General features: G+C 37.2%; 1 protein-coding gene across 2 annotated transcripts in view; it reads right to left on the bottom strand.

Annotated features, from left to right (window-relative positions):
• Positions 1-498: 498 nt before the first annotated feature.
• The window catches only part of EFL1 (elongation factor like GTPase 1), a 62,821-nt gene continuing 50,328 nt past the window's right edge, over positions 499-12,991 (bottom strand). For both annotated transcript variants that reach the window (XM_059482479.1, XM_059482480.1), the window contains exons 19-20: positions 11,194-11,378; positions 499-1,067 (exon numbers count right to left, since the gene is read on the bottom strand). In XM_059482479.1, coding sequence (XP_059338462.1) covers positions 879-1,067; positions 11,194-11,378 — 374 coding nt within the window. In that variant the 3' untranslated portion in view covers positions 499-878. The remainder of the gene's footprint in view (positions 1,068-11,193; positions 11,379-12,991) is intronic.

Raw genomic sequence — 12,991 nt, forward strand, 5'->3', positions numbered from 1 at the left:
TGGCACTAGGTTTAAATATGAAAAAACATTTCAGACAGATATATTTGAGGAAACCCTCTCTAATCAGGAGTGCTGTTTTACTTCCAGAGTTTTCAAGTACAAAGTACTTTACTTCCTGCATAAAGTATGGGAAGAAAACTGATGTCCAGTTTCTCATTCATACTGAAGATACTCACTCCCCTCACCTAATTTGTGGTAACTGAAGTTTGTAATAAGGTGTTCTCTAAGGAGGGAAAACAAGACAAATCTTGCTCAGCTTTTTGCAGTGCTGTATTCCACATATGCTATTTTTGCCCTCTGATTTAAAGATATATTAAAAGATGTAAAATATTAAGATCTATTACTGCTTTAAATAACTGCTCACATGAGGAATGGAGTAAAACAAATAGTTTAGAAACTCCTAATAGGCTTACATCTATTTACATACAGGTAACTATGAAAGGTATGGGTAAGAAACAAATACATTACAGAAATTAATTTAAAAAACAGTCAAATCCATTAAAGAGCTAAATTCAGTGCATGGTTTATTTGCAAGAAGCTAGTTAACCAGCTCTTACTGCAACTACATGTGACAAATCAGAAAAGAACAAATTGAATTGGGAGTTCCTAATCCTTGGGACACAATGTTCAACAGGGCATTAAATTTTAAAAATTTAGACCAATTGCAGTGAATACATTTCTATTTTATTTCAATAAATAAACTATTTTCTCTGTACAAAACTTGGAAAGGCTTAAGTTTATTAAAACATAAGCCACAGACAAAGCATGTAAGAAAAATGGTATCAAAGAACAAAGTCCAGATGAAATTTTGCATCTGCTGCATATAAAACACTCCACCCACACTTAGCTGTGTCAGGAGGGAAAGGAGGCAGACACAGCTACTTATTTCTGCTCAGAGTTCTTTGCTTCTCAGCGTGCTCCACGATTTTTTCTTCCACATAGAGCCCCTTCCTCTTTCTCACTGCATTCATGTACTTGCGGGCCTGGTTCTCCGAGTCTGCCTTCTCCCCAAAGTGCAAATATTCCTCCTCAGTCGTGGGCACCCAGAACGGGTCACTGGAAATGATCTACAAAAGGAAACAAACAAAAAAGAGTCAAGTAGTACAAAAGTTTATTAGCACATTTCAAGCAATCAACTGCTGGACTGGAGAAACCAAAGTAGAGCAGATCGAGCTGTCTGGAAAGGCTGCAATGAGCTATGGAAGCAGAGGACAAGAGTTAACACACACTCTGCAGCTCTCACCCTAAGAAATCCACAATAACTTTTCAAATTCAGCTGCAATTATCTGTACAAGTTTTTCTAAAAGCAATTTCAACTGCCCATCAGCAAACAGTGCTAAATAATGTTCAGAAAATTCTCAACTTTCAAGAGAGAACTCCTTATTTAGAATATTATTATCACACAACTATTATATCAGAATTTATCAGAACTGAAGATTTCTACTCATTTCTGTGCCCTATGTTTTCCAATCCCAATCCTGAGTTGGACAGATGGTTTAAAAATCACTGTTTCTGGCTCTAACATATTTAGCAGAGCTGCTCTTGCAGCTTTGTAGCCCTCCTCTAGAACAGATTTAGATCTAACATGATCAGACAATAACTGGACAAGCCTTTATTTCCAGTTCATGCTATATACCCCACACTTGTGGGACTACCATAGTGGGTATTACAGAGAATCCTAAATATGAACATTGGGAAGGGATGGAGTTGACCATATAACGTTACACAGGTTCTATTGTAGATTTCAAAAACAGTAATTTTTCTTGATTGTAGATTTCCTCACAACAGGCAGTTACAGATAATATATTTTTTTCTAAAAAAACCCAAAGATAATAATGTACTCATTTCTTAAACAAAACCCTCATGGAAAAAGCAGTCCAGACAAGTATTAGTTACTGCAAGAACCACAACAGTTGTAACAACTGAGCACATTACTCTATAATAATTCTGAAATATTAGCGCAAGCACTAATAACTGACAAGGAGAGAACAAATTTTCCTAAATTACCAATTTTAGCTTAATGCTATGAGCCTTTTGTACCGTTGCAAACTTTTTCTTCTGACAAATCCTTTCAATTGCCATATGGTACTTCAACCTAAGCAAAATAACCTAAAGCTCAGGTTACACAAACAAACAAGAAGAGGAATTAAAAAATGATGACTGAAGATGGATGATTTTCCCCAGAAAAATCAACAATTGTGGAGTCTTAATTTAATACCTCACATTAAATAACTCCCAAGACAACCACACAAATTACACTTTATGGGGAGTTAGGAGAGTGACTATGGCAGCCTAATTTGTATTAGGCAATACTATAGGTTCAATCTTGCAAAAATGGGATGTAAAGCTAAACCAACAGAAACAGTTCTAGCTTGCCACAGTTAAGCACATGCACAGACTAAATTAAGTGGGTATTAGTCGTGCTGAAAGTGACAGCCAATCTCAATTATTTACATGGGAAATGACTATGCACAGGCTTGTCTGGCTGAAAACCAAAAGCAAGTAGAGCTCAGAAATAAACAGTCTGAAAGTCAGCTTTCCAAATTTTTCTGTGTTTATTTTTCACCATAAACGTAAGGACTGTCTAACCACAGAAGAATCTGCTTGAGTCATACCCACTCTGATGTTTTGCACAGGGCCTTCTAACCAACGCATACAAACTTAGAGGTAATTCCTTGACAGCTTACATCTATAAAAAAAAAGAATGGTCCCCCCTCTGTAAGAGTTTGAAAGTTTCACCATTAGTTTATGCCCTAAAAATACAAAGGGCAGTGAAGATTGCATGCTGACTTGCGCTCATCCTGAACACCTTAATGATGTAAAGCTACAAGGGACTTCCCCTTTAATGATCTGCCTAAAGAGCTGAACAAACAAAAAACTCCAAGTCTAAGAATACATGAAGAAAAAAGGTGATTGATGCTCAATTGATTTGCTTCAGACTGTACTACTGAAGGAGGTTCTACAGCTACAAACCTCTAAGTTAAAGATTGTTACTATGCCCTTTGATGCCTTTTTTTAATTGGCAAGAAATGTAACACCCAGAAATTATGCCCAGAGAGAAGCTGTGAAACAGCAGTTCTTGAAGAATGAATGTAACAGAGGAGTCCAAAAGTATACAAAATTGAACTTACAGATCTAATATACCTGTAAATATTTAGATACTGTAGTGATGGATGTTTAAGAAAATCCCCAGGTTTGACAGACTGGCTCTTTCAATAATTTATGAAAGACTTGCCCTACTGAAGTTTTGCACTGGTTATTTCTTCCACTGACAAGATTTCTTTATGCTTCAACAGGTCTAAGGGAAGTCAACATAACAGCAGGTTTAAATGTACTATTACTATTCAGTATTTATTAGCCAGCAAGGGTAAAGCTATTTCAGCCCAGGGTTACAGAATCCTGAGTGAACCTTGTACTGCTACATGATGCAGAGCAGTGCAGTAAAGAGGTTAATTAGGTTTCAAAGAACTACCTCAGGAGTAGCTTGGCTTTTCAACCTGTCTAAATAATTCAGCCACTACACACTGCTTCTAGAGCAAGATCTGGTGGCATCAGAAAATTTCTGTTAGAGGACTACACCTATCTAAATGGTGCAGATACACTATAAAAGATTAAATAATCAGCAGATGTGTTGCCATGCCATGCTAAGCAAAGAGAAAGAGGAACCTAGGCCATCATCTTTAAGAAGTCATTGTAATCCTATTATGACACAGAGGGGTGTTACTGACTCAGTGACCCAAACAAAAAAGTAGAAAGTTTTCCTTTTTTGAAAGTTCTGATTCTGTGAGTGAAGGCAAAGGCACAAACCAGACTGTTCCTCTTTATTCATATCACATTAATGCATCGAGGCAAATGTTCACAGCAGGTGGAATCCATCATTCCCCTGCTCTGTTAATACAGTGCAAGCATGCAAAAGGAGAACAGTCCCAAAGCATTGTCATCAATTTCCTTACAATGGGAACTGTCAGAATGGTGGGTCTGGGTTTCCTGGAATCAGAGCTAAGAAGCTTTTTAGGTCCTGAGCTATTGTTTGTATTCATGGGAACCACACAGGGATGGTTCTGGAATTTGTAACAGGAATTGAGTTTTTGTCTGGATGAAGCCCTCAGTGATGAATTAGATTCTAAATGGACAATTCCTTCTGGAATACGGTATAGTAATTTCACAGAGAGCATTTACTTTGGATCCTGAAAAATCCACAGGCTCAAAGCAGAACAGATACCCAGAAACATTATTTATTCTATGTTGCATGCCACTTCTAACTTAAAATTATTTAAATGTTTCCATATTCTACTTTTTCAGTACAAAACTACAACATATAGCTAAGACTCCCCTTAAAATCAGAAATGTGACAGCATGTTGACAACACTGTTACAAAAAGCTACACTCCTCAACAAAACCTTCAATCAAAAGAGAACTGGACGTTCAAAATAATATGCTTTGCAGAGATGAAAAATCTTTAAGAGACTGAAGCAATTCAGTCAACCTTCTATCAGAGGTCTGCCTCTCTCTCTCTGCCAGTGTATTGTGTGTCTGGGAACCACTGAGCAGGGAGGAAAATAAAATTATCACAGCCAAATATTATGCCCCAAGTTTAAGAGACAGAAGATGTCAAGAGGCACGAACATTAGGAATAAGAATCTGTAAAACCAATGACATTATGGTATTGTTAGCATTATGATAAAGTACATTTACAAATACCACCATAGACTTGGTAAGTGGAAAATTCAGCACACCTTTTCTCCAGGAATTTTTCTAGGATTTGGGAAATTTTATTTTTAACAGCATGAACTAGCCAGTGGCCTCTGCTTATTTATTACTCAACATCAGAATTCTCTGACAGGGACAATATCAGCCTTAACTGCAAACAGCCCAGAACATCCACGATTACTCCTCCAAGTGTACACAACAAAGTGCTTCCTCCTTAACACAACTGAGTATTTCTACACACATGCAAGGCTCTTCTGACATTTATTTTTCAAAGTAAACTATAAATCAAGATCCATGCAGTGGATCACTGGACCAGCATTTATTCTATTAGAAAACAAGCATTTTCTCAAAATGAGCCCATATAAAATGCAACACAGGAAAATGAATCAGTGCACAGCAGCTGATACAGTTCTTAAATCTGTTATTGCAAACACAATGCCTAAGTGATGGAAATGTTCCTATTAAAGGAGCACTGAAATTAAGGAACATTTTAAATTAATCTCCATTGATTTATTTTCTAGAAATCTTGAGTGATATAATTTGTTTAAAGTATGACTATAAGCACACCTGTAGAATTCCATTATGCTTAAAAGAAAAATAAAAACTCCCAGTCAAATACATGAAGTGTGTCCCATCACTCACTGCAGAACCCGCTCTAGGTATAAATAAAACTATTTATAATGTGTCAACTGGGATTAGGTATCTCAAAAGAAGTGAAGAGATTACTTCAAATATTACAAGCAAAGAGTGTTCTTTAGAAGAAGAAACCACTCTAAAGCAAGACGTTTCATTAAATATAACAACTATTCAAACCAACACACCCAAACAATGAAGTCTCCTAAGACTTGTTTAGTAAGAGCATGCAGAGTAGCACAAGCAAAACAGATGTCACTCTCCTTCAGCCTAACAACACATTAATTATTCAAGCTATAAATGCTTGTATCTCTGTGAGAGACATAATCTGAATACCTGTAATAATAATCAATAAAAATAGAAATACTGTGAGCATACTATGTCAATACTGATAAATGATTGAGTGTGTACTAATCCTGCAAATGATTATGTAGGCTAATAAAGCTTTTCAGGAAGACATGAGTTAGAGCAGACCACTTGCAATTCAAGAGGACTTGGAATTTTAAGGCTTAATTTGAGGATGATTTATTATTTGCATTTCAGTGTCACCCAGATGGCTCCAATAGTGATCCTGGTCCCATTGTCTAGTGTATTTCACAAAATGATGGTAAGAAACAGTTTCTGCCTAAGGCAGTCTAATTATGCAAAACAAGGTTGAGAGAAGCACCAGAAGCAAACAGAAGGCATCAGCCCAGTTCATCCAAAAGGTCAGGCAGATTTGGGAACACAGCCATGCTCCTGGTAGCACTTCCCCTACTGCTCCTTACTGTCTGATGAAGACAGAAAATTTCTTTTGAGCCAAATATCATCAATGTGGAAAATGCTGGGCCATGAATAGAAAGAGCAATCTTACACTGTCTGACTGAGATTTGAAGTCCAAGCAGTATTATGGCCTTTGTGAACTGCTCAGTAAGAAATCTCAAGAAACACTAAATTCAGTATGACTGGGCACAGCAGCCATCAGCAAGCCAGGAAAAACATTATGCCAGAAGTTCTTTCTTGTGTCCAAAAAAAGTCATCTATTATGCACAATTTCAAAGATGACACAGGCTCCAGTGGATCAGAAGCCTTTCTACCTTCGAAAATTTGATGGCAGAAAGGTATTTCAGGAGCATTTACAGTTCAAGTGGTGTCCACCACCTAGCAAAGACAATGAAATAGACACAGACTATGCAACTGAGAAAGGTACAGCTGATATGAATGTCTGATATGTCTCAAGTAGCCCTGAGAAACAAAGAATACAGAGGTGTATGTGAACAGTTATCAACTGTTTTTCAAGAAAACCATATGTAACATGCTGGGTAATGCTGCACAAGTGGTTCTGCACTGAGCACAATGCAAATTCAAGTACTTGGGTACTGGCACTGTGCTTCCAGAACAGAGAATACCCTACATGAGTGTACTGGCTGTGTGGATGCCCTGCAAATAAAAGAAGCATCCAAAACTATCCCATAATTCAGAGCTTCCACGCACAATATAATGGGGGCTGCCAAGGCCTGAAAATGCCTGGTTAGATACAAGAACTCCTCTTCCAAGAAATATTGAAATAATGAACATTTACACAGTAAGCTATAAAATAAACTCATACAAGTTTATTTTGGCTCAGCAGCATCATCCTTGTTTGTGTCTCAAACAGTGACAGCTAAACTTTACTCTTGACTTCAGCCAGGAGCTGTTAATGGGAATTTGGTGACTGGAAATAAAAAAAGGAGATGTGTGGCTCTACTGCTGCATTTTTTCCTATTACTTAAGAAACATGTATTGAGAAAGAGAATTAAAGCCACACCCCTAGCACTCTTATTTACTGTTTCAATTAGCTTCAGATGTTCCTGCCAAAACAATGAGGTTTTTATATTTGAAAGGTTCCAGGTTACTCCTCGAATTCATTTATGCGCCCAAACTGTCACTGGTAAAATAATGTATGTAAAATTACAGTTCAAACCTAGAATAGATTCTCTCTCATTCCCTCAGCCTGCTTCCTGTTTAATGCAAGCCTAACAATCTCATCCAGCAACTTCTATATTAAGCCCTATCTTCTGAGCTGTAAAATGACTTACAATTCAAAAGGCATGAATTAAAATTCAGAATATAAAACTTCCACATTCAGAAGTCTCATATTCGTGGCAATTATTACACACAGCCCTTCTCTTACCTTTCTCCAGAGCCCTGAGGCACGTTCTAGGCACTTTTCTACTTAGAAGGGACAATGACAAAGAATTCTGATTAAATGTGTTTACAGTTCACTCATGCCCCCTCAGGAAGAAAAGCATCTTTAATAGTTAATATTCACACAGTTGAAAAGATGTGATTTAACAGGAATACTACACATTTTACAACTTTACAACTAGTAGATGTGTTTGACAATTCTTGCTGAAAATTCAATCAGCATCTGAATAGAGCCACATGCATTATTTCTTCTTGCTTTTAACACAGATTTCCCAAATGGGATGAGAGTTCCATTATTCTAAGGATTCTGTAATCACAAATACCTTCTTGTTCAAAACCCTATGATTAAGATAAAATTTCATGACTGAGTAAAAGATTTAACTGCAAAGAATTGAGAACAAAAGTAACAGGCTTAAACAAAAACATACTTATTAACTGAAGGTTATTATTAATCCAAAGTTTAAAAAAATACAACTAGCTCATAATTATCCCAAAGTTAAATAATTCAAACTAACAATTAAATAAGAAAGTTTATACTGAAATCTAAGAAAGTGCTGCCAAGTAAACCCAACACACCTAACATTTGCCTAACTTTAGTTTTTTTTAAGCTGGGACTAAACTGAAAGCTCCCATTAATGGTTCCTTGGTGCTGTCCTTTACAGGCAGGAATAAATTGCATAGGCATGCCAGAAGAAATTAATAAAAAAGGAATATCTGACAAGACAGACCTCGATATATGTATTGCTCCATCACTTGGGGCTGGAGCAATCCCAACTACACAAAATCCATTCATTAACTGAATTTTTTTAAAAAAAATGGCAGTATCATTTCCACAAAGACCAAAATGGCTTCATTTAAATGTAGGGTCTATCACTGACTTATCTGTATTCAGAGTCTACAAATCATGGGAAGGAAATATATTAAAAGAGTGAACTCAAACCTCAATTCTTTAAACATACTCTATGCATGTGATTTCCATGGGACAGTGTTTGGAAGTTTAAAAATCCTCCATACTGTCTATTCCCCTTTGTGTAAAATGGGGTTAACAACACTTTAGAAGGAATTTGTGTGACAAATACATGTCCCAGGTACTCAGCTAATGAGCTGAGCACACTGAGAAAACAGCAGCACCACAGAGTTCATTCAGAATGCCATGGAAGGGTTTGGAGAGTGTGCAATCAAAGCAGCAGCCACACTCTCAGTAACACAGTTTTAACACTAAGGAAAAACCAGCTTAAGATTACACAAAGTTCACATTATACTATCTTAAACAATGATGCATTAAATAGTAAGAATTCAAATAAAATGCTGGAGTTTATCATGTAGATATATATACCATAATTCATCAGTAAAGCGATAAAGTCATGCCCAACACCTGATGCAACTTTGTACAGAATTCAAAGAAAGGAAGAAACAAGAGCTGAGATACAAATAATTTCTCATGGTTTCTCTGTCATGTTAACACTAGAGATTCTGAAAATTGTATTTGTTGAGAAATTGTCTTGATGGTGTGAGAGCAACATGCACTCCTTCTGCCATCACTGCACAGAGATAACACTACCAGTAGCTTAGTAAAAGGCTTACTTTATCACAAAAATATGTGAGCATGGCTTTCATGGAGACAAAAAGCCCAATCCTCCCCCACTGACAGATTCCCCAGGTGGAAAGGTGACTGCTTACACAGTAATTTTCCTACTACCAATGCATTTTACATACTAGCTGCAATAATAATCTCTCTCAGAGGTCAGTTTAGAATATGTTGCCAGTTGTTCAAATCCCTCTCTCCTGAGAATATCTATAATCATTTGTGAATATTTTTTAATGTGAAATTTGTAACATCTGAGAGTGAATGCACCCACCAAGGCTTGGGGATAGAAGGGGAAGTCTGAGAGCCACAGGGTTCATGTTTTTGCTTAGTGCTGGAGCACAGGAGCTACAAACCCTAAAGAAGCTGGCACAGAACAATGGTTAGCTGGAATTGAATCCCACTGGCTGATATTCCTCCAGGGCACTGATGTCAGAGGTTCACACAAAAGACCACTAAAGCCACAAAACCTCACCAGCTGCACTTCAGAGGAGACCATCCAGAACTGACAAGATTACTGTACACTCACTGGTTTGAGGTTACCTGATCTGTAACTGGCTGTAACCAGAACCTTTATACTTAAAAGATGCAGCTGATCTATTTTGTGGTGTGTATACACCATGTGTGAAGGGTCTTTTTTTTCCTTTCTGCATTCTGTGCAGCTGTTTTTCCTTCTGTGGTTCTATGTGAAGGTGGACTTAGTCACAAGAAGACTAAATAAATCAATATAAAGGAGGAGAGCCAAGACCTTGGTGCCTGCATTCACTAACACCAGTAAGGCACCACTGCCAAGCAAGACATAATGTGCTTTTCCAAGTGGACTGTTTCAAGTACTCTTCCCAACTCTTTTGCTAGCACGTGGCCAGTTTGCAGTTTTCCATTATCATCCACATAAAATTTCTGACACAGTTACCCTAGTTACTAACAAAGAAATACAGTCAGTGGAGTATTTTACAGATAGGGGGACAACTTAGCTGTGGATGAAGGATCCACACCATGTGAAAAGGCAGCACATACTTCAGAGAAACACTGGTAAGCAGCCCATACTCAGCTGGTAACTGAGTGTCACTGACCTCAAAATCTACAGGTGGTTGTACTCAGAGACTTGACATTTGAGGTGACAAAATAAATCAAGGATCAAACAAAGAAAGATTTTTTTCATCCATTTACAAAAGATTCTGTTGTTTTCTAACACCAAATAAAGGAAGGCTTCACCAGAACCAACAAACAAACACCCCCAACCAAACCCAGAAAAACCTAGACTTTGAAGTTATTTTAAAAATTTAAGGTGAAAAGTTTATACCCACTGACTTTTGCCCTTGAAGCCATTTTTAGCTTCTTCAGTGGAGTCTTCTGAGGAGCCTGACAATGAAGGTGTGTTTGTCTTGAACAAGGAGCTCTGATTTACAGCCTTTTATTTTTCCCCCTGAATATCTACTCCCCACATCATAGAAATAAACTACACTTTCAGCTGATGACACTCCTCAGCAGTTCTCCCACTTGATTTACACCTTCACATTCAACTCTTCATTTCTTTAAGTGACAGAGATGACCAAAAAGAAATGATTTTGAGGGCACCACTACTTACTATCAACAGACTTAATTTTGAGAGAATGAAATCTATTCGGTTTGTCTTTTAAGCGTGAAAATTTATGTTGGCTTGGAATATGGAAGGTGCCTGCTAGACCTTAAGAGGTTAACTTTCATGTGCATTAGATTTGCTGATACATTTATTTTCTGTTAGTGGTAGGTTGGGGCTGTTTTGTGGTTTTGGTTTCTTTCCCATACCCCAAACAAGTTTACCAGAGAACTCATGAAAAAGGGCACATAAATACAGGAAAACATATCTATAAAGAAACAGTTTCATTTATGAAATATTTACTTGCTATTGAAATAAAAAGACCATCTAAACAAAATATAAATACATTTCTGAACAGCATATGTACAAAAAGAAATAATATAAGGCTTTTTTCCTCATTTCAAAAAGGAATTAATCAAATGTCTTGACCAAAACTTAACCTTTTCTGCTTATTATTCCAGTCTGCCACATCTACAGGAAATAGATCACCAAAACAGATGGAATGAATAGATATTTTTACCTCCCAGTGGCTGAACACCAGCTGTGGACTGGCCAGGCCACTGGTTCTCTTCCTGATTTCATCAGCAAAGCCAAAGCTTTCTGCTACTGGCAGGACTGCCTTAATAATAAACACATCCGTGCCCTCCTTCATCTCCTCCTGCAGCACTCTGCCTTCCCTTTTGGACAGCACAGCATACACACGACCTGCAGAGACACAACTCTCATCAGCTCACCAACATATTCACATCCTGAATACACCATGAACAGAAATACAGCAATGTTTGTTCAGGAAGGCTCAGCTTTAAGTAAAATGCACAATTTTTTTTCGGCTAAAACTCTTTTTTGTAAGTCAATTAAATGGACACACTAAATTCAAACAACATATTCTGCTATACAATGTGCAAAACCATCTGAGTAACATCTAACACATTGTTACTGCTGGATGAATACATCTATGTCCATTTCATTTTTAAAAGGCACTTTGCTAGATTATGTGCCTAACTTGCATTTTTTCTTATAACCAAATATTTGAGAATCATTACTGAGAAGTATTGTTGTGTTTCAGGAATTGTATCTAAGCTACTGGTAGAAATTTGCTTGGATGACCATATCCCCACATGGTACTTGCCTCAGATAGTGCAGAGCTATTCCAACCACAAAAAATAGTTTATCTGAAATACTACATGTTGATTAAGTTTAATGAGTTCAACAGGTTTGTTAATAAATTCAGTCTTAAGTTAGTCATGGATAATTTCAATTTTCTTTCCCAAGTTTATATTCAATCTATTGAAATACTGCATGCATGTCATGAAAGTAGCTGTGAAAATGCCCATGTTTGACTTCATAGTAGGTATCATGTTTTTGAAAGTAACTTACAGACAAAAACTAACAAATACATTTGTGTTGATCAAGATAGTAAGCCCAAGAAAAGCACTTAAAAACAGTGTCCCCCCTCCCTGCTCCTCACCTCAGCTTCGGTTTGATTTATTGATTGTTTGATGGAAAAAGTTTTATATTCTGAGAATACAGAAGACTTCACTTTTGCAGAAGCTACCATCTCAGAAAGAAGCAGGCCAATATGGAGATATATTAAAATTCCCAAGGTATCAATGTATGGAATGCCAAAGGAAAGAACAAAGATACAAAAGCCAGTGGTTTGACACATGTCAACTGCCAAGCCTGGCTGCATTGAAGGCCTGCTTTTCACTCCTCCTAATGAGGATGCAATTTATTAGTTGAAGTTTCCACAAGAAATATTAAACCCATGAATTTGTAATGAACTAAGTGCATGTCCATGGCTATTACAACACAATTCACATTCATTAGACTGTACTAATTTGTTTGCATGTCTGAGTCCTAAATTGCACTCATTAAATATATATATATATATATGCATTAAAAAGCCATGTTTCCATTTGAGTTTATGGCACAATAGATGAGCCAATGCATGTTTATTACTTCAGTGTAAACAATCATGCCTTTTGGGTATTGAGTAGTTTGGAAAACAGCAATTTATACAGTGTTTCTGAGGTTTAAAAATTGGTACCTTGCTTATAGCTTGATATAGAGACTCAGAAGCAATGTGCCAAAGTGCTTCTGGAACAGGAACAATACACAGTCCAGTTCTGACAGCTGTTAGTTATCTTACACATTAGGAAAGTGTCTGAAATGCCAAAGTTCCCTGCCATAGTAGGGGATGTTTAGGGTAATGTGCCTGAAAGCCCCTGGCAGCACATCCTTTGCCAGGGCTACTACAGGGTACCTCCAGCAAAGAGCAGGATCATGCATCTGCACAAAACAGTTGCTCACTCAAAGGC

The sequence above is a fragment of the Ammospiza nelsoni genome, chromosome 14 (genome assembly GCF_027579445.1).
Source record: "Ammospiza nelsoni isolate bAmmNel1 chromosome 14, bAmmNel1.pri, whole genome shotgun sequence".
NCBI classification, from domain to species: domain Eukaryota; kingdom Metazoa; phylum Chordata; class Aves; order Passeriformes; family Passerellidae; genus Ammospiza; species Ammospiza nelsoni.